The sequence below is a fragment of the Maylandia zebra genome, linkage group LG4 (assembly GCF_041146795.1).
Source record: "Maylandia zebra isolate NMK-2024a linkage group LG4, Mzebra_GT3a, whole genome shotgun sequence".
NCBI lineage: Eukaryota > Metazoa > Chordata > Actinopteri > Cichliformes > Cichlidae > Maylandia > Maylandia zebra.
In genome coordinates this window covers 2428298-2452979 of record NC_135170.1, presented here as the reverse complement: position 1 = coordinate 2452979, position 24682 = coordinate 2428298, and the positions used below count along the sequence as shown (strand labels likewise).

General features: G+C 45.7%; 1 protein-coding gene across 4 annotated transcripts; it reads right to left on the bottom strand.

Moving 5' to 3' along the window:
• Positions 1–4050: 4050 nt before the first annotated feature.
• On the bottom strand, positions 4051–23117 carry glyr1 (glyoxylate reductase 1 homolog (Arabidopsis)). 4 transcript variants are annotated; one of them, XM_004574641.4, is made up of 16 exons: positions 22971–23117; positions 21983–22019; positions 21823–21902; positions 21593–21731; positions 14885–14995; positions 14397–14480; positions 11207–11260; positions 10073–10123; positions 9831–9904; positions 9627–9726; positions 9363–9473; positions 8868–8969; positions 8572–8734; positions 7958–8137; positions 6556–6680; positions 4051–6384 (listed from the first exon to the last, which is right to left on the bottom strand). In XM_004574641.4, exons 1-16 carry the CDS (start codon positions 23006–23008, stop codon positions 6310–6312), a joined length of 1524 nt encoding a protein of 507 aa, XP_004574698.1. In that variant the 5' UTR covers positions 23009–23117; the 3' UTR covers positions 4051–6309. The 4 variants fall into 4 exon arrangements, with proteins under 4 accessions (XP_004574698.1, XP_004574699.1, XP_004574701.1 ...); XM_004574642.5 differs by lacking the exon at positions 11207–11260; XM_004574644.5 differs by lacking the exon at positions 14397–14480 and having other exon boundaries at positions 22971–23116.
• Between the last annotated feature and the right edge of the window lie 1565 nt (positions 23118–24682).

Genomic DNA, 24682 nt, shown 5'->3' with positions numbered 1-24682 from the left:
CCAGGAGGGAAGGACAACCGCTGCCCACCTGTAGTGATCCCGTACATGTCAGGAGTATCGGAGCAGTTGAGACGCATTTTTTCTAAACACCAGGTCTCTGTGGCTTTTAAACCCCAAAACTTGGTCCACCCCAAGGATCGGGTCCCCGACACAAACAGAGTAACATAGTGTACGCTGTTCAGTGCAGGAGGATTGCCAGGATTTATACATCGGGGAAACCAAACAACCTCTGGCGAAGCGGATGGCACAACACAGAAGAGCCACCTCGTCAGATCAGGACTCTGCAGTCTTTACACCTACAGGTCAGTGGACACTCTTTCAATGATGAGGATGTAACATCCTGGACAGGGAGGAACGCTGGTTTGAGGGCGGAGTCAAGGAGGCCATTTACGTGAAAAGGGAAAGACCATCTCTGAATGGAGGAGGGGGCCTAAGGGTCCATCTGTCACCATCTTACAATGCTGTGATTGCAGCCATTCCCCAACTCTCTGTGAATGGGACTCATGGTTATTGATCAGTGGGCTTTGATCAGTGGGCTTTGATCAGTGGGTTTTGATCAATGGTCATGAGAATTTGCATAATTAAGATTAAGGGACTGACCTCCCAGCCCATTGTTCTTTCAGTGGGCTGGTTTCAGCCATTATGCAAATGTATTGTTCATAAGATTGAAACCTGCAGTCAGCTGAGACTGAAGAAGTCACTTGGATGAGTGACGAAATGTTTCTCCCACAAAACGCTACGTCCAGATGAACAGAATCAACTTTTGGAGACATAATAAATGTTATTTATTCACTCTGTGTTTTTATCATTTTCTATCATGTTCAAAGAACGAAGCCACAGTGTGAATCCTGCACCAGTGTGATTGGGTGTTTTATACTCATCAGCGATCCTTCGAGGCTGTGGCAACAATTTGGAGTCAGCCTCCTTTGAACCTGTGGATAAATGAATCCAACATTCCATAATTTAACTCTGATCCTAGTGCCTTTCCAAGTGTGAGGTAAAAGCAGAAGCAGCCATGCATTTCCACACAGGATCTGGATTTGCAGCTGAGTGACAGAGGGTCAGTCTTTTGTCAGTTTTACTGCAAGAGAGTAATGAGTTTGATATGACAGCATCAATAACAATAGCAGGTTCAAAGATATTTAGCATTCACTCTGCCCACATCACATTGCACATTGTCGGGTGCAAAGTGAGCCGGGCGGCGGCCAGGAGTGGAGGCCCTGGCGAAGCGATCCCCGGCTACCAAGACAAGCGATTGGGACATGGAATGTCACCTCTCTGGTGGGGAGCCTGAGCTAGTGCATGAGGTTGAGAGGTACCGGCTAGATATAGTCGGGCTCACCTCAACGCATGGCTTGGGCTCTGGAACCAGTCTCCTGGAGAGGGGCTGGACTCTGTCTCAGTCTGGAGTTGCCCCTGGTGAGAGGGTATCTTGGTATCCCCTCGGCTTGCTGCTGGTATGTTGGGGTTTCTCCCAGTGGACGAGAGGGTTTGTTCCCTTCGCCTTCGGGTCAGGGAACAGTACCTGACTGTCGTCTGTGCTTATGCGCTGAGTGGCAGTTCAGAGTACCCAGCCTTCTTAGAGTCCCTGGGTGGGGCACTGGAGGGTGCTCCCCCTGGAGACTCTGTTGTCCTGCTGGGAGACTTCAACGCTCACGTGGGCAACGACAGTGAGACCTGGAAGGGTGTGATTGGGAGGAACAGCCTCCCGGATCTGAATGCGAGCGGTGTTTTGTTATTGGACTTCTGTGCAAACCACAGTTTGGCCATAACGAACACCATGTTCGAACATAAGAGTGTCCATAAGTGCACGTGGCACCAGGACGCTCTAGTCCACAGGTCGATGATCGATTTTGGAATCGTATCACCAGACCTGAGGCCATATGTTTTGGACACACGGGTAAAGAGAGGGGCTGAGCTGTCAACTGCTCACCATCTGGTGGTGAGTGGGATCAGGTGACGGGGAATGTCTAGCAGAGGCCCTGGTCCGCGAGATCTTCAACTCACACCTCCGGCAGAGCTTCAACAGCATTCCGAGGGAGACTGGGGACATTGAGTCCGAATGGACCATGTTCAGCACCTCCATTGCCGAAAGAAGGAGGAGTCCTAACGGGCTTGGTTAGTCTGTGGGACTCCGGAGGCAGCTGATAGGTACCGACAGGCCAAGCGGAATACGAAAAACTCGGGTGTGGGAGGAATTCGGAGAGGCCATGGAAAAAGACTTTCAGACTGCCTCGAAGAGATTCTGGCAAACTGTCAGGCGACTGTGGAGGGGAAAGCAGTGTTCTACCTGCGCTGTGTATAGTGCGGGTGGAGTGCTGCTGACTTCGACTCAGAAAATCGTCGGACGGTGGAAGGAATACTAAGAGGATCTCATCAATCCCACTGGCACGTCTTCCGTGGCGGAAGCAGAGTCTGGGGACGAAGGGGATGACCCGCCAATCTCTGGGGGCGAGGTCACTGAGGCAGTTAAACAACTCCCTTCGTGGAACACTGGACCAGCTCTTTATCCTCTCGAGGATACTCGAGGGCGCATGGGAGTTTGCCCATCCAGTTTACATGTGCTTTGTGGACTTGGAGAAGGCATTCGACCGTGTCCCTCGGGAGGGGGGGGGGGGGGGGGGGGTCTTGTGGGGGGTGCTCCGGGAGTATGGGTGTGGGTGATGGGCTCCGCCAGGGCTGCCCCTTTGTCACCAATTCTGTTCATAATTTTTATGGACAGAATTTCTAGGCGTAGCCAAGTGGCGGAGGGCTTTCACTTTGGTGGTCTCAGGATCTCATCTCTGCTTTTTGCAGATGATGTGGTTCTGTTGGCTTCATCAGGTGATGGCCACCAGCTTGCCTTGGAACGGTTTGCAGCCGAGTGTGAAGCAGTGGGAATGAGAATCAGCACCTCCAAATCTGAGGCCATGGTCCTCAGCTGGAAAAGGGTGGAGTGCCCACTCTGGGTTGGGGATGAGTTCCTGCCCCAAGTGGAGGAGTTTAAGTATCTCAGGGTCTTGTTCACAAGTGATGGGAGAAGGGAGCCGGAGATCGACAGACGGATTGGTGCTGCGGCTGCAGTGATGCAGCTCTCAATTTACTGGTCAATCTACGTCCCTGCCCTCACCTATGGCCACGAGCTGTGGGTAGTGACCGAAAGAACGAGATCGCGGATACAAGCGGCGGAAATGAGCTTCCTCCGAAGGGTGGCTGGCCTCTCCCTTAGAGATAGGGTGAGAAGTTCGGCCATTCGGGAGGGGCTCAGAGTAGAGCCGCTGCTCCTCCACATCGAAAGGAGCCAGTTGAGGTGGTTCGGGCATCTGGAGGAGGTGGCTGGCGAGTGGGATTCTCTGCTTGAGCTGCTGCCCCCGCGACCCGGTCCCAGATAAGCAGAAGATGATGGATGGATGTGCCCACATCAGTTACATTTAGCTCTGAAAGGACAAGTTCATCCTCTGGTGGCTCAAAACCTGTTTGAGGCCTGATGAAGTGAAATGACCACAAAAATGTATTTTTAGAGTTTTAGATGATGTGTCAGAATTACAGAGGAACAGCTGTAGTTTTCATATTTATGAGGATTTGATGCTCTGAAGTGTTAGGCTAGCTGCTATACAGGATTTGCATACTGTGATTACTATAGTTACTTTTGATAAGATTGGGACTGGAGAAGAGTCGGAGATTCAGCAGTTCATACACAGAGTCCAACTGTTTCAACTAAGATGTTTTTGATGTTTTTAGGGCATCCAAGTCCCAACTGAAACCCCAGCACCTCTCAATACAAACCTAGTTTTAGGGGAATGAATCCCCAGTGGCTAAAGGTGCTCCTTTGGGCTGAGATCTGATGACTGGATGCCATGTGAGTACAGTGAACAGTGCCAGGTTCAACAAACCAGTGTGAGAGGACCTGTGTGACACGGTGTGTTACCCTACCATCCAGCGATGTCACACTGTGGTCATAACCATTAGCTGTGCTTTCTGGCCTCTCAGACTGCTCAAAGCATATTCAAATGAACAGTGTGATATTACTAGCAGGAGATAAACAGTCAGTGCACACGTACACATCAGCAATTAGGAGTTTAGGATTTATTAAACAGCACAAAAGTCTTGATATTTTCACATGTACACAAAATCATAAATAGCCCCAAAGTTCCTCCCACCTTGCATCAATGGGATCCCAGTCATTATTCCATCACAATAAGCCAGATTATATAAGCCATATATTTATAAACCATTTACATTTGAACTGAGCAATCTACAGTATTAAGACACAGATGTTAGACATTCGCTCTGTAGAGTCAAAACCAAAAGTAGCTTCTTCATTAATCCTGATTACCGCAGATAGAAAAGGAACCCTACTTATCCTAATGTGCTATTTACATCTTCTAAAAACAGCTCTTTGAAGTCTAGAGCGTGTCTGACAAACCAAAATTAAAAACTTAACCTTGGCTAACAAAATGTTTCTCACAGATCGCTTGGTAACTACGTTTCGACAAACGTGTAGCCTCAGATGATAAAACCATGAACTGGTGGGTGATCGGCCCGTTTTGGTTTCTTCATGTCATACTGGATAAGATACAGTAGACCAACCTGGTGGTGCAGACGCACGTTTTCAAAAGCCATTTGGTTTCAATGTTCAATCTGAAAATAAAAATGACCCTCACATGTTTGTAGGCCTGCCGCAGCACTTCCTGAACATATGGGACAGAATAAACTTGGACTAACGACTTCAAACACGACGCCGCCGACACCCTAAAGTATCAGAATAATCCCCTTGGTTGACTGGTGGCCGAGCCCTGTCAGTCTTAGAAGATATGTCGCATCTTTGAGTTTGAAGCAGAGAAGAAGAAAACCTCACTACTGTGCCACATTTGTACTTGCATACGCTGTCTTACTGATAGCAGGTACGTTTGATGCTACATAGCAGAGGTCTTCATGGGTACCAATAAGACTAAAATCACTAAGCCCTGTGAGGACACCAGTGAGCTGGCTTCATATCATGTTGGGAAGTCAAAGCTTGGCCCACGGGGCCTGTGATGGATTCATACAGTGTTGGGCCGTGTTGTTCCCTCACCATCTCAGTAATTGTCTTTATCTGGGTGGCTGGAGCCTGTCAGGGCCAACACACACAGCCAATGCTGCAATCACAAAGATCTGAGTCCAAACATTAAATACATGAAACACTCAGTAACATATTGTAGATAAACTACTATAACTGAGACCTCCAACATCTCTTTGGGATTTCATTTTAATGATCATCTGTCACAAGCTGGGCCACAAACCTCACTGATCAGTTGTGTTGTGCCAGCCTGTGATGACCTTTACAGTCAAACCTCCGCCCACTTTGTTTGCTCGTAATTTTATTGAGGCCAGCCGACCAAATCAATATCAAGCATTGAGACTCAGACTGAGTGAACACAGTCATGTAACAAATAGTGTCTAAAACGACCTGTGTGTTGGTCTGCTTTGACTAAAGTCTACAGGGCCTACAGTTTAAGTGTCACTCTGGCCTTAGCTTGGCTCTAACGCTAGCGCCTAACAACGATTCAACACTGAGCTGTCAGCTCAAACGGGATCGATCTAGGTTCATATATTTAAAGAGGAAAAACAAAGTCTTCCACGAGAAAGGCCGAAGCGTTTCAAAAGTGGAAATCTCAAACCATGAGGAGAAACATCTGCATTTTAAGGCCTCGGCACATCTGCAGCTTTGTCCTCCACTTGTTTCAAACAAAATCACACTAATGGAAAAGCCTAAATTCTGTGGTTACACACGGGAAGAAGCCAACTGCACAAAGAAGACCTTAAAAGAGGCATAAATAAATACGTGTATTGTCGAAGGACCCGAGGGGTTACAATATTAAGGCAATGCAGTGGCATGTTCTGTTGCTTACTCTCATGGATTTCTGGAGCAGATCTCACACAGATAATTAAACAAAAGGGGGAAAACTCAAATATGTTAGGGTTCTGATTCCACATGGCAATTTGTTTAGCTTGACAGTAGCGCCCAGCATTACTCATACTGTTTTATAACAACGATGTCAGGAACGAGGCAAAGCGCCCCTCTGACGGCAAACTGCAGCAGTGCAGTAGTTCAGCCTCGTTCCTGGCACTCTTACAGCATAAAATTCCCACAGTACAGTCAGTGCAATGCTTAATGTTGCCTCTAAAACACGGAATTACAGTCCCGGAATTGCGGGCAGGTAACGCGGCTGGCACTGGGGTGAAAAATAAAATAAAAGTTTCAAATTAAAAACAAAAAACCTTTAATGACAAAGGGAGAAAAGGAGGGATCAAAGACTGTGTGGTCCACAGGCCAGGCCACACCTCGCTCTAGTGAATGTAGGCTCTGTAAACTGCTGAAATGTCATTGTCCGACTGGTCCAGTGCCTTGGCCCGCTTATAAACCTGCAAAACAGAAAACAACGGCTGGACAACGGAGAAAAAACGTTTCTGCTGCCCCAAGGCTCATATGTTAGAGGACAAGCAACATGAGCAGGAAACACTTCATTTCTGAGAAGAAAAGTTTTACCACAAAGAATTACAGAAATTTAGAGGAGAAAGCTGTGAGAGCTGTACCTCGTTGGCAGCTGCAGCCATCGGGGTTGGATGGTTGGCCATGTCGCCCATGGAGATGGCTAGCCTTAGGTCCTTCTGAATGTGTTTCAAATAGTAGTCTGGTTTAAAGTTGCCCTGTAAAATATCTGGAAGGGGCAGGAAGACGGTCATTAAAGGCTAGGTTACAGTAGGACCTCCTGATATTCATGGGACTTGTTTTTGTCCCAGTTAAGACTAAAAAAAGAAGAAGAAAAAATAAGCTGCAGGCTCAATTTGGCACGTTCCCCAGTTCAACCACGGATCTTTGACTGTTAGGCGAAGCCACTACACTATGACAACTAGGGCTGCCACAAACGGTTATTTTGATAGTCGACTAATCAGATCATCATCCATTGGGCGTAAAACGTACAGCTTATTGCACCAGCAGCATCTGCTCTTATATAACTATCATTAGCTTACAGCTTGAAGTGTTCAAGGTCTGTGCTAACTAAAAATAAAGACAAGATGATAGTTTATTAAATTTTAATGAAATCTGCAGATTGTTTTGGTGAAGTTTAATAAACTTCTTGCTATCTAAAATATAAAGTAAATCCTCGAGCATCTCACACTTCTGATAATCAGCTGTCTGCTTGATGTTTATTCAGCTGTGTAAAAACTATAACTTTAATCTCAGACAAACCGATTTACTCAGGAAAAAATAAAATACTGAAAAAAGTGCCTAGCCCCCGGCTCGCTATCGAGCTAGTGGGTAACAGACGTCTCCGAAAACGTCGGAGCGCTTTTGAAAATATGTGGTGTCCTGATAAACTGAGCAGATATTTGAGGTTTACACAGCTACATTCTCGCCTGAAAATATGTTAAACGTTTATTTTGTGACCCAGAAAGAATAATAAGAGTAATATTAACACTAACTAGCTGCCGCCATTGTTGGAAACTGCGCTGGGCTGCGCTATGAATTCTGGGATAGGTTGGGCCACGAAGTATACACCCCACCCATCCTTCAAATCTGGGGATATGAAGGGCTCATTTGTCGGAGTCTTCAAATTTGGACCGTCTTCGTCGTGTCGCTGTAACGTAACCGGCCTACTAATGCGGGCACAGGAGGATGCAGTTCCTGAATTTGGACACAGCTACGATACCGGACACAGCTGCTTCTTCTTCTTCTTGTTGTTTAACGGCAGCTGGCATCCTTGTACATGCAGTGCTGCCATCTTCTGTTTCAGTCCGTTATTACACTCTTAAATCCTGCTACTTATTCCTGCGTCTTTTGTGATCTTACAAAGCTTCAAACGACGCGTCGACTATTAAATCAGTCGTCGACGAGTTTGATAGTCGACGTAATCGTGACTAGTCGACTAATCATGGCAGCCCTAATGACAACAAATCAAAGTGAGCAGTGACGTCACACTCTGTGTTGACTTACTCTGGCATTTCTGGTCCACAAAGGTGCTAGCCATCTGACCCTGGCACAGGATGTCCAGGAAGGTCTGCTGTGATTGGCCCGTGGCCTGTGCCAATGTTAGCCCCTCTGCAATAGTGGCCATGAAGCTGCCTTGAACCATGTTGAGGATTAGCATCATCCTTGCAGCATTCCCTGCCTCACCTTAAAAACACACACACACACACACACACACACAGTTATAATCTGGCCCAAATCCTCTGTGCCATCAGTCTGCACTGGCTACAATGATTCACTACAATTTTTATTTACATAGCACCAGATCACAACAAGGTGCTAAAGGAAGGAAAGAAGAAACCTCCCACAGAAGCAGGCTGAGGGAGGGGCGATGGGTTGGGGTGAGGGGCGAGAGATGGGAGAGAGACACTGAGGAAGACAGCCACGGATTAATAACAAAGGAGCAGTTCTCATGTTTTCATCTTGTCGATATGGGCTGGTGCAGACTGATAGACAAAGGCACACAAATAACTCAAGTTCCTTTTGCTGCATGTGTGTCCCCTCGGATGTCTAAAGCCCAACACTTCATCCGTCTTCTGCGTGGGCCTTGCTGAGTGTACTGGACGCCGATCTTTCCGTACCCAGAAAAAACGAGGTCTTGCCCATGGCCTGGAAGCAGCTGCTGCAGTCCTCATAGACCGTCCTGTCGCCAGCTGCCAGGATGACCAGCATCCCGTCGTTGGACAGCTGCTGGCTTCCTGCCACCGGAGCTTCCAGGAAGCGGCCGCCCCGTGACGTGATCACCTGACATTCAAATACTGAATAAGAATTTATTGATACACTCAGCTGCTCCTACTGTAGGTACTTCTAACCGAGATGAAGGCAGCATGAGACAGTTTTAAAATCATTTTATTTACTGGATCATGCTGGTGTTTACCTGTGAGAGCTCTGTGATGGTCTCTGGATCGACTGTAGACATCTCTACGTAGCATTTGCCCGGTCTGATTCCTTGTAGGACTCCACTGGGTCCCAACACCAACTTCATAAAAGACAGAAATGTGAATATAGAGCTATGTGATTGATCTGCATTAGTGTCTTTGCCTCACACGATAACTGTTGGTGTGATTCAGAGTTAAATATCAACGACCTGTTCAATGAACAACTTTGTCACATCCATCAAAGAGCCGCGTTCACACCCATGTTCCTTACAGTGAAACACCAGCTGGCGCCAGTGACTCAAAAAGTCAGAGCACCTTTCTGTTCATTTATAGCCCCGCCCACTTCACCCTTGACAATCCCCACCCACTCACTCTCTGTGCACTTGATGAATGCATGAAATCATGGATCCATTTGATTTTTCTTCACGTTTATTCTGTCGTTAGCTTGTTATTTGCAGACTGGTGTTGAACATGCCACGGTGCAGCGTACTCACGTCTCTGGCAGCCTTAGGGTCAGACACACAGGAGAAGGTGATGTCACACATGGAGGCCACTTCTGCAGGAGTGCGGCCTAACCGTGCCCCCTCCTGGATGAACAGGTCACACTGAAACATAGCAGGGAGGAATCAGCAGCAAGCCACACCCCCTTTCAACCAACCACGTCCACGTTGGGCGCTTTAATACTGCTGAACCTATAATCTGACTGAATGTGATCGTGTTAGAGACAGCAGCCACTGGCTGACCATGAGTGCGTTTACCTTTTCTGCAGTGCGGTTCCACACTGTCACGACATGACCCATTTTCAACAGGTTGGAAACAATGCCGCTACCCATCAGCCCCAGACCCAGGAAGCCTATTCTGAAGAGCAGAAGCCGAGAACATACAGACCAAAGCATGAAAACGAGCCCTGTGATCAATTTAGCAACAGTGTTGTGTAACCCTGTGACGAGGATGTGCCATACCGCTTATCTGTGGGTGTGATGCTGCCGTTGATCGCTGTGCTGTCTGCTGCTTGGATAGATGTTGACCCTGTGACCTGCACAATCAGAGGCAAATCTATAGAAATCACACTCACGGGAACTAAATGAAAAAATTAATCACATGTCCTTTGCCTGGTATGCACCGTGCACACATGCAAGTCTCTGTTCCTGCCAATGAACAATCATTTCAAGCAAATCAAAGCAGCCTACATTATTGCTTTTACCTCTTCAATGATCTTCAGGCGTTTGCTAATGGGCTCCATTGACGAAGCTGGCTGTGGGCGCAGAGGTGACAAAGTAAAAACAATGCAACTTAAATGCAATATTTAAAACGAGTCGTTTTTAACGAGCTGTAATTCATACAACATGTTTTCATTTCACACCAATCGATAATCAGTTAGTGCTAAAAGCAGCAAAGTGGACAGACTGAGGAGATAATCTGCATCACATTCCTTACAGAACCAGGAATCATCATACGCCATCAAGTAACTGGTACATAACTGACAGTGTCACCAGCTACCCTACAGCAAGCTTTATAAACACACTTCATCATTTTTAATTCATCTAATTAACTGAATTATTAGAGGACCAACTTAGACATGAAAACATGTGAGTGTAGAAGTGAAGTTTGTGTTGCAGACTAACTGGTGGTTGCTGCAATAAGAAACAATGTGTCAGTGAAACAAATCTTACACCAGATATTGAATTTCATCAGGTTTGAAGTGTTGGAGATGTTAAAAACAACTCTTCTCCAGTGGAGATTATGTCCTACTAACATCTTAATGCCAACAACTGTGGAGTCCCAGCGAGTCACCATGGACAGAAGCCCCTGATCCAAAACTGACCTTCAAGCTAAACTCATGTTTGCTGTTGCACAAACTTTAAAGTCCAGATGAGACAAAGATCTAAGACCTTCAAAATGAAGAACACGGTACCACCTGTCAAACACGGTGGAGGCAGCATCGACACTGGCACACTGCACAGAGTGAATGGAATAAAAAACCTCAACCTCCGACACGATTGGGTTTTCCAACAGGACAATGATCCCAAACACACCACAAACTGGTTTTGAAAAGCAGCCTAATGTCCTTCCCAAAGGCCCGACCTCAGACCTATTAAACACTGGTCCATGCCAAGAAACCAAACCAACCAATTTAACCGAACTCCGGAGTGCTGATGGCTCCAGAACATGCAACCAAATGTTGGTGTTGGTGCAGGTGTGCGAATCAGAGAACATTCTAGATAAATGGAAACCATATTCCTGTTTGTTGTTGTAAAAAACATTAGAAACTTAAATGAGCTGTCATTCATGCCTATGCGGAGTATATGGAAACCTCTGACCACATGTTCCTGCTTACCTTTTCAGACTGGCTGAGCAGAAAGTGGTGAAAATGTGGATCATCCTTCACAGGCTACAACACAGAGTGCAGTGGATGAGTGTTCATACAGACGTGCAGTGATCTGACAGGTTACAGTGTTAGAGCCACTCAATCATGTTCTAAAGCTCCTGCATTAAAAGCTAATGTTGGCAGCCTGTCTGCACTCTACAGTGTTTTAAAAGAAAACATTCGAGGTAAACATCAACAGCACATTAAGGCGCGGTGGTGTTTGCATCATGCCATCTTCCCACAGCCACGCCTGTAATGATCTCACCTGCAGCCTCTCACACATGGACATTTTAGAGATACACTCTTGCAGAGCACCAGTTTTATGATTTTATGAATTTCGGGCTTAATTGGGGAAGCAGCAACGAGTCTAAAGCCACACCTTATTTCCTTCATTTTATCTTAGGAAAATGAGAAGTAGGTGTAACAGCTGTAAACAGACATGAAGTACAGTATGTAAGTTTGTACTACTCTAATGAGCCTGAAAGAGAATATTTGGTTCAATTCAATTTTATTTATACAGCATTAAATGACAACAACAACCGGCTCATGGTGCGTTATCCTGTAAGGTCGACCCTACAATAACACAGAACGCCAACGATGATGACCCCCTGTGAGCAAGCCCTTTTGGCAACAGTGGGAAGGAAAAACTCCCTTTTAACAGGAAGAAACCTCCAGCAGAACCAGGCTCAGGGAGGGGCGGGGCCATCTGCTGCGATTGGTTGGGGTGAGAGAAGGAAGACAGGATAAAGACATGCTGTGGAAGAGAGACAGGGGTTAATAATAACTAACGATTCAATGCAGAGAGGTCTGTTAACACATGCTGAGTGAGAAAGGTGACTGGAAAGGAAAAACTCAATGCATCATGGGAATCCCCAGCAGCCTACACCTATTGCAGCATAACTAAGGGAGGATTCAGGGTCACCTGGTCCAGCCCTAACTATATGCTTTAGCAAAAAGGAAAGTTTGAAGCCTAATCTTGAAAGTAGAGATAGTGTCTGTCTCCTGAATCCAAACTGGAAGCTGGTTCCACAGAAGAGGGGCCTGAAAACTGAAGGCTCTGCCTCCCATTCTACTTTTAAATACTCTAGGAACAAGGAGTCGCCGTTGCACAACCGACAGGGTGACAACAAAACCTTATCAGCCAGCCGAGGGGCGAACAGCTCTGAAAAGGCTCCTCAGTAGTAAAATCTAAAGAAATAAAGGGTGGCTCCAGACTTTTGCACAGTGCTGTAATTGTTATTATGGAGGCAGCCGTCAGCGGATCTGTGATGCAAACATACACGTGGCCCTGGTTTTTAAGGTGGCCCTTGGTACGGCTTATTAAAGGGGTAAAAAGAAAACACCATCTGAAATGAATAGAAATATAAGATTCAGATCTGTAACAAGTGCTGCATGCTGCATGCATCTAGCTGGCGCTCATAACTTTGGTTAATTACGAGAGGACGATGCAGCTCTTCTGTCTGTGAACGTTAGCATACTGGAGTTACAAAGCAGGACAACGTTAACATGGAAATGTGTGGTAGTTTGCGCCACAAAGTGCAGATTGAACTCTGATACTTCTATTAAAATGAGGTGACCCCACAAGTTCACTGTCCTTCTCTATAAAAGTAGAAACCAGTGACGAGGCCCCAGTTACAGACTGGTTCACGGCTCCATTTTAGCCAAAAACTGATTGAACGAGCTTTACATGACTAAAGGAACGTGCAGTTATTTCTGCCTAACACGACGGACAAAGAGGAAATGGATGTTTTGCATAGACCGGAAACTAAAACAAGGAAGTGTGATGAAGCAGCCTGAGGAGCCGCTGGCTCTCACTGCACTAACACGGGGGCTTGAACTGCTTCCTGGGACAATAATTAGCTGTAACGTGCAGTAGCAGGCTGACGTTTGGACACCTTCACCCACCCAAATGTTTACTGACAAATAAAAACTGTTACTGTCTGCATTGTTTTGGTGGGTGAGCCGTTTGCATACGTACACATACAAACCTGTCAAAGGGCATTTCATTCAGCGCGGTCACATCCCGTAACCAAGGACCAGCTCGGTCCTCATGACACCTCCGAGGCTGCCTGCTTCCTAACCTGTCAGTGAAGGTCAGGGAGCAGGCAGCCAACTAAACTAAAACTACGGAGGGTTTAAAAAATTGATTTTCGGTTTCAAATCGAGTTTAGCTTGAATAAAGCCACATCGATTCATTCAATCCTAAATCCATTTTTAAATATAAATGTATTTTGCCAGAAACTTGGATTAAAGCTCACGAAACTATTTCACCGCCACCAAACAGCTAAAGCAGTAAATGAGAGCAGGAAGACGGATTGTGCACAAAGATGTAAACACGGAGCGTGGATGGAGCCCCGACAGCACGTGTGCAGACACGTCGCTGCTGAACGCCGACACCTCACAGACTCTGATGCTGCAGGTTTCATCACTCGGACCAAAATTCACTGAACCAGCAGCAAAAGAAGATCAAACTACATGTTTGATCAACATCGTCATTAATTCACTCGGACTTTGGCTGTTTAGCTTCCGCCACAATAAGATCTCACTTCCTGCGCAGCTCTGTCTCTGTGTACTTCAGGAACAGCTTCCAGTCTCAGATCTCTGTTTTCTGCATTATTTGTACAGCAAAACTTCAAAAACGACTCTGGACGAGAAAGCCTCATTTCTGCTGTCAATACTGAAGAAATGTCAACTTTTACAAAACTCTCAGCTGTGTCTCTAATCAAACCTCTGTGACTTCAGCAGCATCAGGTCATGTTCAGATGCTGATTCGTGGTTTTCTTCAGTTTTTGTTCTACTGCAGAATATTTTTAAGGCTGCTGTAAAAAGTCGGGCCAGGAAAATCTGCTTCATGTTTTTCTGTTTTATGCTCACTTACTTTGACACAAAGGCCTCTGCTGTGGTGTCAGTGCTGATAAATGATCTGAATTATAATATTTCTCAGTCAAAACGCCCAGCCCTAATCAAAGCTCCATGTGGCACTGAGCCCTGCACGCAGGCTTGCTGACCATTTCAAGATCACAGCAAACAATCTGAGCAGTCACAGAGAGCACCAAACAAGCCAGAAGGGAAAGGTCTGCAGTTGCTGGTGAATTAAAGCCAAAGATTAAGGTCAGGTAGAAGTCAAGACAAGGCTTGGTGGGAGGGGGCGTTCACCTACGCTGCTTTCCCATTTGAATCCTGAGCCCGGTCCAGCCCCCAGCCTCTCAATAGTGGATGGCTCGGGGTCAGAGTCAGCTAAGTCCTTAAGGAGGAAAAAAGACACACATTCACCTTTAAATCAGTGAGAAATCTGCAGAGGTCAGTGTCTGCTGCAGGGGGCGCTGTCTCTATCATGTGCAGGAGACTCGACTGGATTATTTTTACTTTGGTTTGTTTAAACCATCACACATTCTTAACAGGAAACAGATGAATTGTGAACAGCAATGGAAGCTGGATGTGGTTCACTTTGACTCACTAGTCCTCCACACTCTTTGTTTCTGTGGCTACAAAATGTAACTCAGGTGTTGTTTTATAATAATATTTCAAAAACAGTCCAAGCAGGTTTGATTCTGATATTTTAGACAAGCACTGACAGGAAGGGAACCGTTTTTAACCTTTACAATAAAATACAGTCATCTTCACAGTGGTGTTAGCGTCTGAACTGACCTTCTCAGAGGGGTCCTTTAGGGCACTGAGGTCCTCATCATCCTCATCCAGAATTTTTAGTGGCTTGTTGGGCGTCTTCTTTCCTTTTGAGTCTCCTTTGCCATCTGAGTTCTTTCAAAAACACACACAGTGTCACTGAGCTGCCAAACTGAATGTGTTTATTCACATGTCGTGAGAAAAGTCTCAGTGATGAGACGTGTTTACGTTTATGGAGAGAAATCTGCCTGAAAATAGTAACAAACAGGGCTGCAGCCGTTCATCCAGTAATTCTGTAAATGAAAAATTCGACTCGATGCTTTGTTTAACACGCGGCTCTCACCACTGTCACCATGGAAACGTGAGTGCACATTTGCCACGACAAACAGACGTGCAGTGGAAACATAGTTGGTAGCAGCAAACCAATACAGAGTGACAACAACGAGCCCACGCAGACCCAACAGCAGCAGTGATGGTGACACTGGGACATTTCAACGCAAAGAGGCGGAGCCAAAAGAAAATGTGTTTTCCAAAACAGCCGGAAAAAGCTAGCGCGAGTCCTTCATCCCAACAGCTGATCAACAAACTCCGACGTGAGGAAAAGCAACCTCTGTAGCTGCTCCGTGTTTCAGACTCAACGTGAAATAATATCAAATGCTGAGTTCGTTAAATTAGATTCAGATTTTTCACAAGCCAATAAAATGTACCAGTAAAACTCTGAGCCACTGAATTAACACAAGCACACGCTGGCTTCTTCACTGCAGCCACCGTGTTAGAGGCTTACACACAAACTCAAACATGAACAACTTTACTAGCACAAAGAAAACCCATCCATTTATTGTCACTGAAACAAGCAGCTGTTTTTATGTGCATTAAAGCTTTATAAAAATTTAACAGTGCAAATGCAAATTCCTTGCTGAAAGTTTAACCAAAAGGCATTTCCAGTAGAAATGGGCTGACATATCCTGAGCATAACCATGTATAATATCCACTGAAGTTAAAAAAAGGTGCTTTGCAACATTAAACTGCAGTGTGCCAAATAAAAAAGTCAAATATGTATTTCTCGGACCATAAGGTGCACGGGATTATAAGGCACATTAAGCGAAACAAAGCAGTCAGATAAATCAAACTTTATTCAACTCATTCTTCTTGCTTCCTCCACTTCTGTCCCATCGATTCATTAATGCTGTATTCTATCACAGCGGCTCTATTCCCATGTTGTTGCAGTATATGAATGACTAACCTCGTATTGTGGATGGATTATCTCAGTTGTTCTCCTGACTGAAGTTTGGTCCATTTACAGCATCCTGCCATGCGATTACATTTGTCCCTAACCATCAGGAACCTTCACGTTAACTCATGAGGGGAAAAGTGTTAGCGTTCGTCCTCCAGCTTCACTGTTTATGCTATGCTAACATAGCTGTGTCGCTAGCGATCACGTAGCACATCATTAAATACCAGCTAGCCCCCGGCCTCTCGGCCTAGGGCTCGGTCACTCAGGCGCAGCTGGGGGCCGGCGGAGCTCACGGGCGCGTCACTGCAACTCCCCCTGACTTCTGCTCCGCGGCTGCTGAGTGAGCCCTCATCTGGGACTCTCCTCAGCTCTTACTGGAACAGTGGCGCGGCTGCCCCTCTGTTGGTCTTCCATGGTCTCTTGTGTTCTGGGGGCCTCTGGATGTCTGGAGTTTTGATCTCCTCCATACCCGCTTCACACCCTGGAGGACGGGGCTGTGGCCCCCCCACACTCCCTAGCAGATCATTACATGGAGAAACCTTTGGAATGCAAGCATGCTGATCCACACAGGTATGCACACATGGGTATTCACAGACACGGACTAAAGCTTTCTTGGCTGCTGCCTCAAAGCACACTGTGCGCTGTCTATCTTGCGTGCTGCACAATATCGTTTATTATTTAGTAAATATTGATATCTATGACTAGCTAGTTTATTGTGATGGTGCTTTGTTTTCTCTATTATTATGTTGCTCTTTGTTGTTTGCTGTCTCCTCTGTTTGTTTTTTTTGTTTGTTTGTTTTTTTCTCCATACAGGTGACCCAGGAGTTCTTTTTTTTTTTTTTCTCTCTCTTCCCCCCCCTTCTCACCGTCTCTTCTCCTCTTTGGTTTTCTTTCTTTCTCTCCCCCTCTCTCTCTCATTCATTCCCCCTGTCCTATTTATTAAAAAAAAAAAAAAAAAAAAAAAAAAAAAAAAAGACAAAGGATGAACTGAAGCTCTGCCATCACGTAATGTCGCATACTGCTGTTTCTGATGTCATTTAAAAAAAAAAAAAAAAAAAAAAAAAAAAAATACCAGCTAGCCCAACTTCAGTAACCCTACAAACGTCGCTGTTTAGTTTCCTGTCTTCATTTATGTTGGAAGTGATAGCAGAGCTGTACGTTTGAATGTTTTCAGAAATCTCTCAGTCAGAACATGCTATATCATGCTTAGGTAACTAGCGAAACTAGCGAGCTAACTTCCGCTAGCTTCCTGCTAACTTCTAACTCTGATAAATGTAATAAATGCTGTTTTCATGGATGCCTGGATGTTAAACTTCATAGTTACACCTGGTAAAGCAGCAACGCTGATCGTTTTATTAAAGATGAAAGAATTTAGACAGTTTTTAACTCTCAGCGATGCTGCAGTGTTGTTTGACTTTGGGACCTGAAGGGACGGAGTTTAGGACCCAGATTACTCTGATTTACAAGCACCTTAGTGCGACAAATACGGCAATAACGACGGCCGCCTGCATGTTCTACAAAAAAAACAAACAAAAACAACAACAAAAAAACTGTGCTTTGTTGTGTATCTGCCGGACAAACACCAAACCAGTTCCAAGTGGCACCATTTTTACAAACCAATTCTGGTTCATCCGTTTTACTCAATCTGCCATGCTTTTTCGGCCATGTGCGTATGACAACAAAGGCACTGCACATGCGCGTTTTACCCAAATTCTATCGCGATATTTCATTTTCTCATCGTTGCCTAACATTGTACCGGTATTACCGTAAACTGTATAATATGGCTCAGCCCTAGTGACAATTAAAGGATTCTTCTACTTGATTTATCGATGGAACCGAGGACAGATTACTCGATTACTAAAACCTTCGATAGCTGCAGCCCCAACCTAATCCACCACGAACCCCCCTCTGCACCACACCACGAGGATCCATGTGTTGTGTGGAAGCTCAGCTCCAAACTGTATCTACCAGTAAAACTATTACTATACAAAGGCGTACACACTGATCACTTCTTCAGTTCAGGTCCGGACAGTTTCCTCATTCAAAACTCTGTGCGTACAAATGTCTGCCACATGCAACATTTCTCTGTGCACCAACTGCCTGTTATGCACAGATCACATGGCAGCGTGGGGAGACAGATTTCATGCTGCCAGCTTCACACACATCCACAAATGTAAGCTGCATTCAAGACCCAGTGTAAAACTGGGACATCTGGGCTTCTTCTAAACGAACAGAACGACCAAAGGACAGATTTATGGTTACAGACACCACACAGTACTCTGTGAAGGTTAGCTTATGGTTTAAATAAGCTGCTGCTACACGCTAACATGTTCAGGGTTAGTCATTAAGCTAATATTAGTGTTAGCCTGCTGTTATTAGATAACAGTAAGATTCGAATCAAATATCTTTTACAGTGTCTGAAACTGGTAACAAGCACAACAACAACGATGTCCACCTTTTTTGTGGAATCCATGTCACATATCAATTTCACCACGGGATGCTCGGCCACGTTGCTATGATGACAACCACGCACGTTAGTAGAACCAGATTGTAACGGAAAACCAGTCGATCCGAGTCGAGTCACGGCGATCTGTGGTGAATCGATCCAAATAGGAACTTAAAAGCTTTAGAAGAAGCCCAGAACTGGGACAAGAACACAGCTTACATTTGTGGATCTGTGTGAAGCTGGCAGCATGAAATTTGTCTCAGAATCCGACGCAGGCATGTGATCTGTGCGGATCAGCCGACTGGTGCACTCATATTTTAGGGTTTTGTAAGTGATGGAGAGGAACGTTGCATGCAGTAGACAGCTGGATGCAGAGAAAGACAAACGCATCCCATTTGTGAAGCTGAACTTCCTAAACTGTGCGTAAATGATCAGCATATCCGGTTGTTCAGGGATGACGCGACGAATCCTACTTCCGGGTCTAAAGTAGTCTGCGTTTAATATGGCTTTTGTGTTGTTAACATGTTTAATGTTATGTATTTTCTTCTATTTGATCTCAAAAAGCTCCTAAAACAGTCAGTGATCCCTGTTGACCTCCCTCGGCTTTTATTACCGCTAATCATTTATTTAAGCTCAGTTTTTAAAACCTTACGATGTAACTACAGCCCAGCCCATGCAGCAGTATATGAATGACTAACCTCGTATTGTGGATGGATTATCTCAGTTGTTCTCCTGGCTGAAGTTTGGTCCTTTTACAGCATCCTGCCATGCGATTACATTTGTTCCTGACCACCGAGAACACTCACGTTAACTTTTATCGAGTGGAAAAAAAGTTAGCTTGTTTATATTATGCTAACATAGCTGTGTCGCTAGCGGTCACGTAGCACATCATTATATACCAGCTAGCCCAACTTCAGTAACCCTACAAACGTCACTGCTGTTTAGTTTTCTGTCTTCATTTATGCTGGAAGTGATAACAGAGCTGTACGTTTGAATTTGTTTCCAAAACCCCGCAGTCAGGACATGCTATATTGTATTTAGATAGAAGCTAGCGAGCTAACTCCCTGCTAACTTCTAACTCCGTTAAATGTCATAAATTCCGTTTTCATGGATGCCTGGATGTTAAACTCAATTGTTACACCTGGTAGAGCAGAACGCTGATCATTTTATTAAAGATGAAAGACTTTAGACAGTTTTTCAACTCTCAGTAATGCCATAGTGATCGTTTGATATATGGACCTGCAGCGGAGTTTAGACCCAGACACGGCTAGTGACGTCAGACTGAACAACCGGATAGTTTTACGTGTGGTCAGATGGCTTCATATTTGTGTGTGGATTGAAGCATGTGCTCAAAGGTTACACACAACTCACTGCACGTGGCTCGTGCTGTAACCACTGAGGCTCATTTTTCTCCATACGTGCTCCATGTTGGTATTTGTTACACTGAAGAAGGAAATGATGAGAACAGTGTGCAGTACGTTCTGCAGCACTTCAGTTTTGAGTTTCAAACACTGTTTAGATTTGAATCTATGAGGCACCAACCTCTGCTCCATTTACACATCCATGACCCATGAGATACATCTACACTCAGCAGCTATGCAGAGGGAGCATGTGACATTGCACACTCCACAGTAGCACCCCTGCTACATGGCAGCCTAATGCTTTATTGTTATTACCAACAACATTAATCGCATGTCACCGAATAAAACATTAGCAACCTGCCAACAACATTTCAGCTGTAGACAGAAGAGCAGTAGACCTGCTGTTCAGTGCATCGGGCATTTACAAGCCACACCAGCCCAAACGTCATCCACCGACCCTCACATCTCATGTGATGAAGGTGATGTAGAGACTAGTCTTTGCTCACAAAGACACAAAAACAAATGTCAGAGGAAATGATGTAATCATACATAACACACAGAGTGCACTCCCATCTCCATGGTGATGATCACCTTTGATTTCTCAGCGGAGAAGCTACAGCCCTACATCCTGTGGATTACTGACAGCGGTTCATCGTGCACACCTCAGACTCTCAGTACAGCTCTGGGTCACGCCACCTACAGACACTGTGACAAAGCTGCAGTGGTTGGATGTACTAGTGCTGGACTACGGGAGGAATCTCCTTCTGGATGTGAATCAGACAAAAGAGATGCTGACTGACTTCAAAAGGAAGAGGAAGGATACACCACCTGTGGGATGTTGATGTGGTGGAGAAGTCCAAGAACCTGGGCATCCACATCATCAACAGACCAACACAGAGGCTGCATGCAAAGAGGACGAGTAACTCCCATACAAGCAAACAGTCAGAGCTGTTGAGACGGTGAGCTCAGGGCAAGTAAAAGAAAATGTCTGTAGCATCTTTCCTGTATCACTGGTAAAACCTTCTCTTGGAAAAAGCTAGCAGGAATCCCAAAGAACTGCTCGAGCCAGTCGACGTGATGCGCAACACGGTTCGCGAGGGTGAGAACGGCAGGTACACTGGATATCCAGAGGAGCATCGTATCTAACAGACTGATTCATCTCCATAAACCTGGGTAAGGAGGAGGCGGGACCAGGACCAGCGATGCGTTCACTGTCCTGTGCGACCACTGCATTCTGTAGCTACAGGTTTATGCTCTGTAAACAGCAACCTGCAGGGCAGCAGGCTGCACTGAACTCCTGCTCCTCCTGTTGTTTTAGTGTGATTACTAGGCCCCATCGTCATCATCAGCATGTGAAGATTTTATAAGTTTTATAAAAAGCACGCAGCACCACAGCTGTGGGTCCTGGGCTCTGTGGGGACGTGGCCACAGACTTCTCTGACCATTAACAGCACACGAGTCCCTTTTAATGTTCTCGATTAAGAAAAAGAAATAAAACAAAGAAAAACAAACACCTGTTTGTGACAGTCTATGTGAATAAAGACACTGAGCAAAAGGCTCAGCATTAATTAGGCAAATTACTGTGGTGCTGCTTGCTATGAATTTAAAACCTCCAGTCATCACGTACAGGGTTACATCTAAGCAGACTGTGATTTTTCTGCATCTTCTCGGTGTTAGGTGTCGTGCTTCACCTGTTCTTTCCCCTTTGCTTTCTTTAAGAAGTCCTCCACTGCATCAACAGCTTGCTGGAAGCGCTTTCCTTTATTTATCTTGATCATCTCTTCTTTGTGGGCATGGTACGGCTTCAGCTGTTCTACTTTGATCCAGGCACTGGAGACACACAGACACACAACTCTCCCGCATCAGCTGGAGAAGGCACAGCATGCTTGGCCAGAACATGAAGCTGATGATCCATACTTACTGGTCCTCTGTTCCAAAGAACTTCACAAAGTGGCATTTCTTGCCCCTGGGCTTTTTCAGGTCCTTGGGGGGGCTCACTATCTGAAACGAGAGTGTTTTGGTGTAACGTTACCGTCATTTTCTTAATTTAACAGAGGCATGGACAAGCTGTGGCTCCTTACCTTTCCTGGCCATGGTGGGTAACGACCGAGCTTCCCCCTGAAATAAGACCACACAGTCAGCACCGAGCCCGCGATCTTCACAGTTCACTGTACTCTCTCTGCTCAGCAGTCCCACAATGAGCTTTGGCGACGCGATACATCAGCTAACATTATCAGTGAAAGTCAGACTCCATGAACTGTCAGATAAAGAGAAACTGGGCCAAGCGCGGATCACTCCCAGGTCTGTGTGGCATCAGCTGCCCGCCTCAACCGCCCGCGGTGTTGATTCGGTACTAAAGTATTGAGCCAGCAGTCTGAGCGCTAACAGCAGGATTCGCAGACGGCTGGTACTGATCAGTACCCGTGCTCAGCTCGCGGCGCTCGGTGGGATTTGTCGCCGTGCCTCCGCACACTGCCCTCGCCTTCTCAGCACTTGTTCGGCCCGGTTTCACTCAGATTGCTAACTGCGTCGTCTGCCACCCTTCCCGCGGTGCATTTGTAACGGTCTCAACAAACAAATGCGCAAATGTGTGGAAATCAAGCCTTTACGAAAAACTTGCAAATGTGCCCGCCCGCAGTAACACGGAAGCCGAGCGCAGACATCCGCTCAGGCTCCGCTGCTAGCAAAGATCGTCGCAGACCACAACATTTCCACGAGCCGAGGCACTGAGCCCGTGTAACGTAGGTCTGCACGCACACACACACGACGGGGAATAAAATGATCTCCAAAGACAAGTTTGCATGGGGAAAAACAGCTGCCTAGTTTGGGTCTAAACCGTTACTGTAGCTTGTTTGCTAGCCAGCAGCTAGCGTCGGCTGCAGGCTGAGTCAGCTCGGTTAGCGATTTGTTTGGGTCGGCTATCCACTAACCCAGCACGGGAAACACTTGCAAGGATTACACCTGGTTTACGGCACGGAGAAACATCACTGCCACACGTCCTAATGCAGCGCTGCTCTATGGCCCGCAGACAGGAACCGGAGCACTCAACCTTGTCTAAAGGTTACTCACCACACTAGATCCCCGATCCTCAGATGCACCGTCGCCATCTTACAACTTTAATAAAACGTCGCACTGAATGAGAGGAAAAGACAACACACACCCACTAATCACATGTGAGGCCAGCCCCACCCCTTTCTCGTACGTCACATCCGTCGCTCTGTTGTTTACTACACATTTCAAGCAGCAGCAACAGCAGCGTGCACAATATCTACAGCATATCTTCCATACATAACGATATAAACCCACAATAATGACTCAGCCACGGGGAGCCACACGCTGGTCCCAGGCCGGCAGAAACGGGGAAGGTTACATCGGGAAGGGGATCCGCCACAAAGCCTCGGCCGAATCAAACGGATATTATTACAAAAATGCGCTTTCCACATAGGGTCGACCAACTCTGCCGCTGCCTGAAGACACACAAGAAGGAGGGAGGGTGGGAGAGAGGCGCTGGGTGTGGGTGTGTGGAGGGAGAGCAGGAGCACTGCAGGTGGATTCAAGTTGTTCTACACAGGTGTGCGGTGACAGTAAATGGGAGTGCTTCTACGTTACGTGGGCACTCAAAACACTTTACACCAGGGGCGATTTTAGCCCATTTTTGGGGGTGCTTCAGCAAAATGAATCAAAGCACCCCCAAAGATTTCTTACTTTTTTTTGACAACACTTGCTGTTTGTGTGATACACTACTAAAAATATAAAAAACATACAGTACTTGGTTGAGACGTAATATTTTAACAACAAAAGTATACATACCCCCCCACCCCCTCCCAAAATGGTTTGTTCCAGCTCTCCCCTGCTCTGGCTCTAGCGCTCTTTCTGCCAGAGCGATGGTGGCTGAGACGCAGCGGAGCGGAGGTGTGAGTGCCTGGCTTAAAACAGGACATATTAGCTGCATTTAACCTTCAGTTACTCTTTATATAGTTGGTAGGAGTCAGGCCATGTTTCTTTTTAGCTGAAAAACATTACACCAGGTAACCTGCAGTGCTGAAACGTGTTTCCCGACGATGTTTGCTGCCCTACAATCCGTCCTGCTCTGTAGTAAAATCAGCGACATTTGACTGTCCTGTTGCTCCCATTGAAATGTATACAGGCTGTTTAAAATCTAAAACTTAAAATTGTCCGTAGCCTGCTGTTGTTACCACTGTCCTGTTTGAAATGGAGTGAGAGAAGCTGCTTATTTTGTCATATGTGCCAAGATTAAACCCAGGAGCCACATTCAGGTAAAAGTGTAAGAACAAAGGATCCGTCAATAAAGGATAATGTTGGATCAGTGCTTCAATGTTTATATCTTTTATTAGATGTTCATGTGGTTTGGTTATTTGCCTTTTGGTTGAAAGTACACTGAGAGAGGACTTTTTTTATTATTGATCTTAATATTTTTTTCATATTAATGTAATTTTTTAATCTAATTGAATACAATCTATTTGTGTATGATTATCAGTCCAAAGAGGGAGCGAGGAAAGAGGGGAACGTGAGGAGAAAGTGCAAGGTCAGGAAGAACCAGGTAAGGACACAGAGAGGGAGCAGTGACAGGCACAACAGAAACTGTTAAACTGCTTGAGAGAGTTGACCACCAAAAGTATTTTCCAACTTCAAGGTGAGGCGACACAGGTTAAAATGAAAGGAATAAATCTGCAGAGCCATAGTAGTATCTGCAGTAAAGATACTTTCATACATTGTACCATAGGCAAAGTTGCCTCCAATTTTATAATTTATTTTTTTTT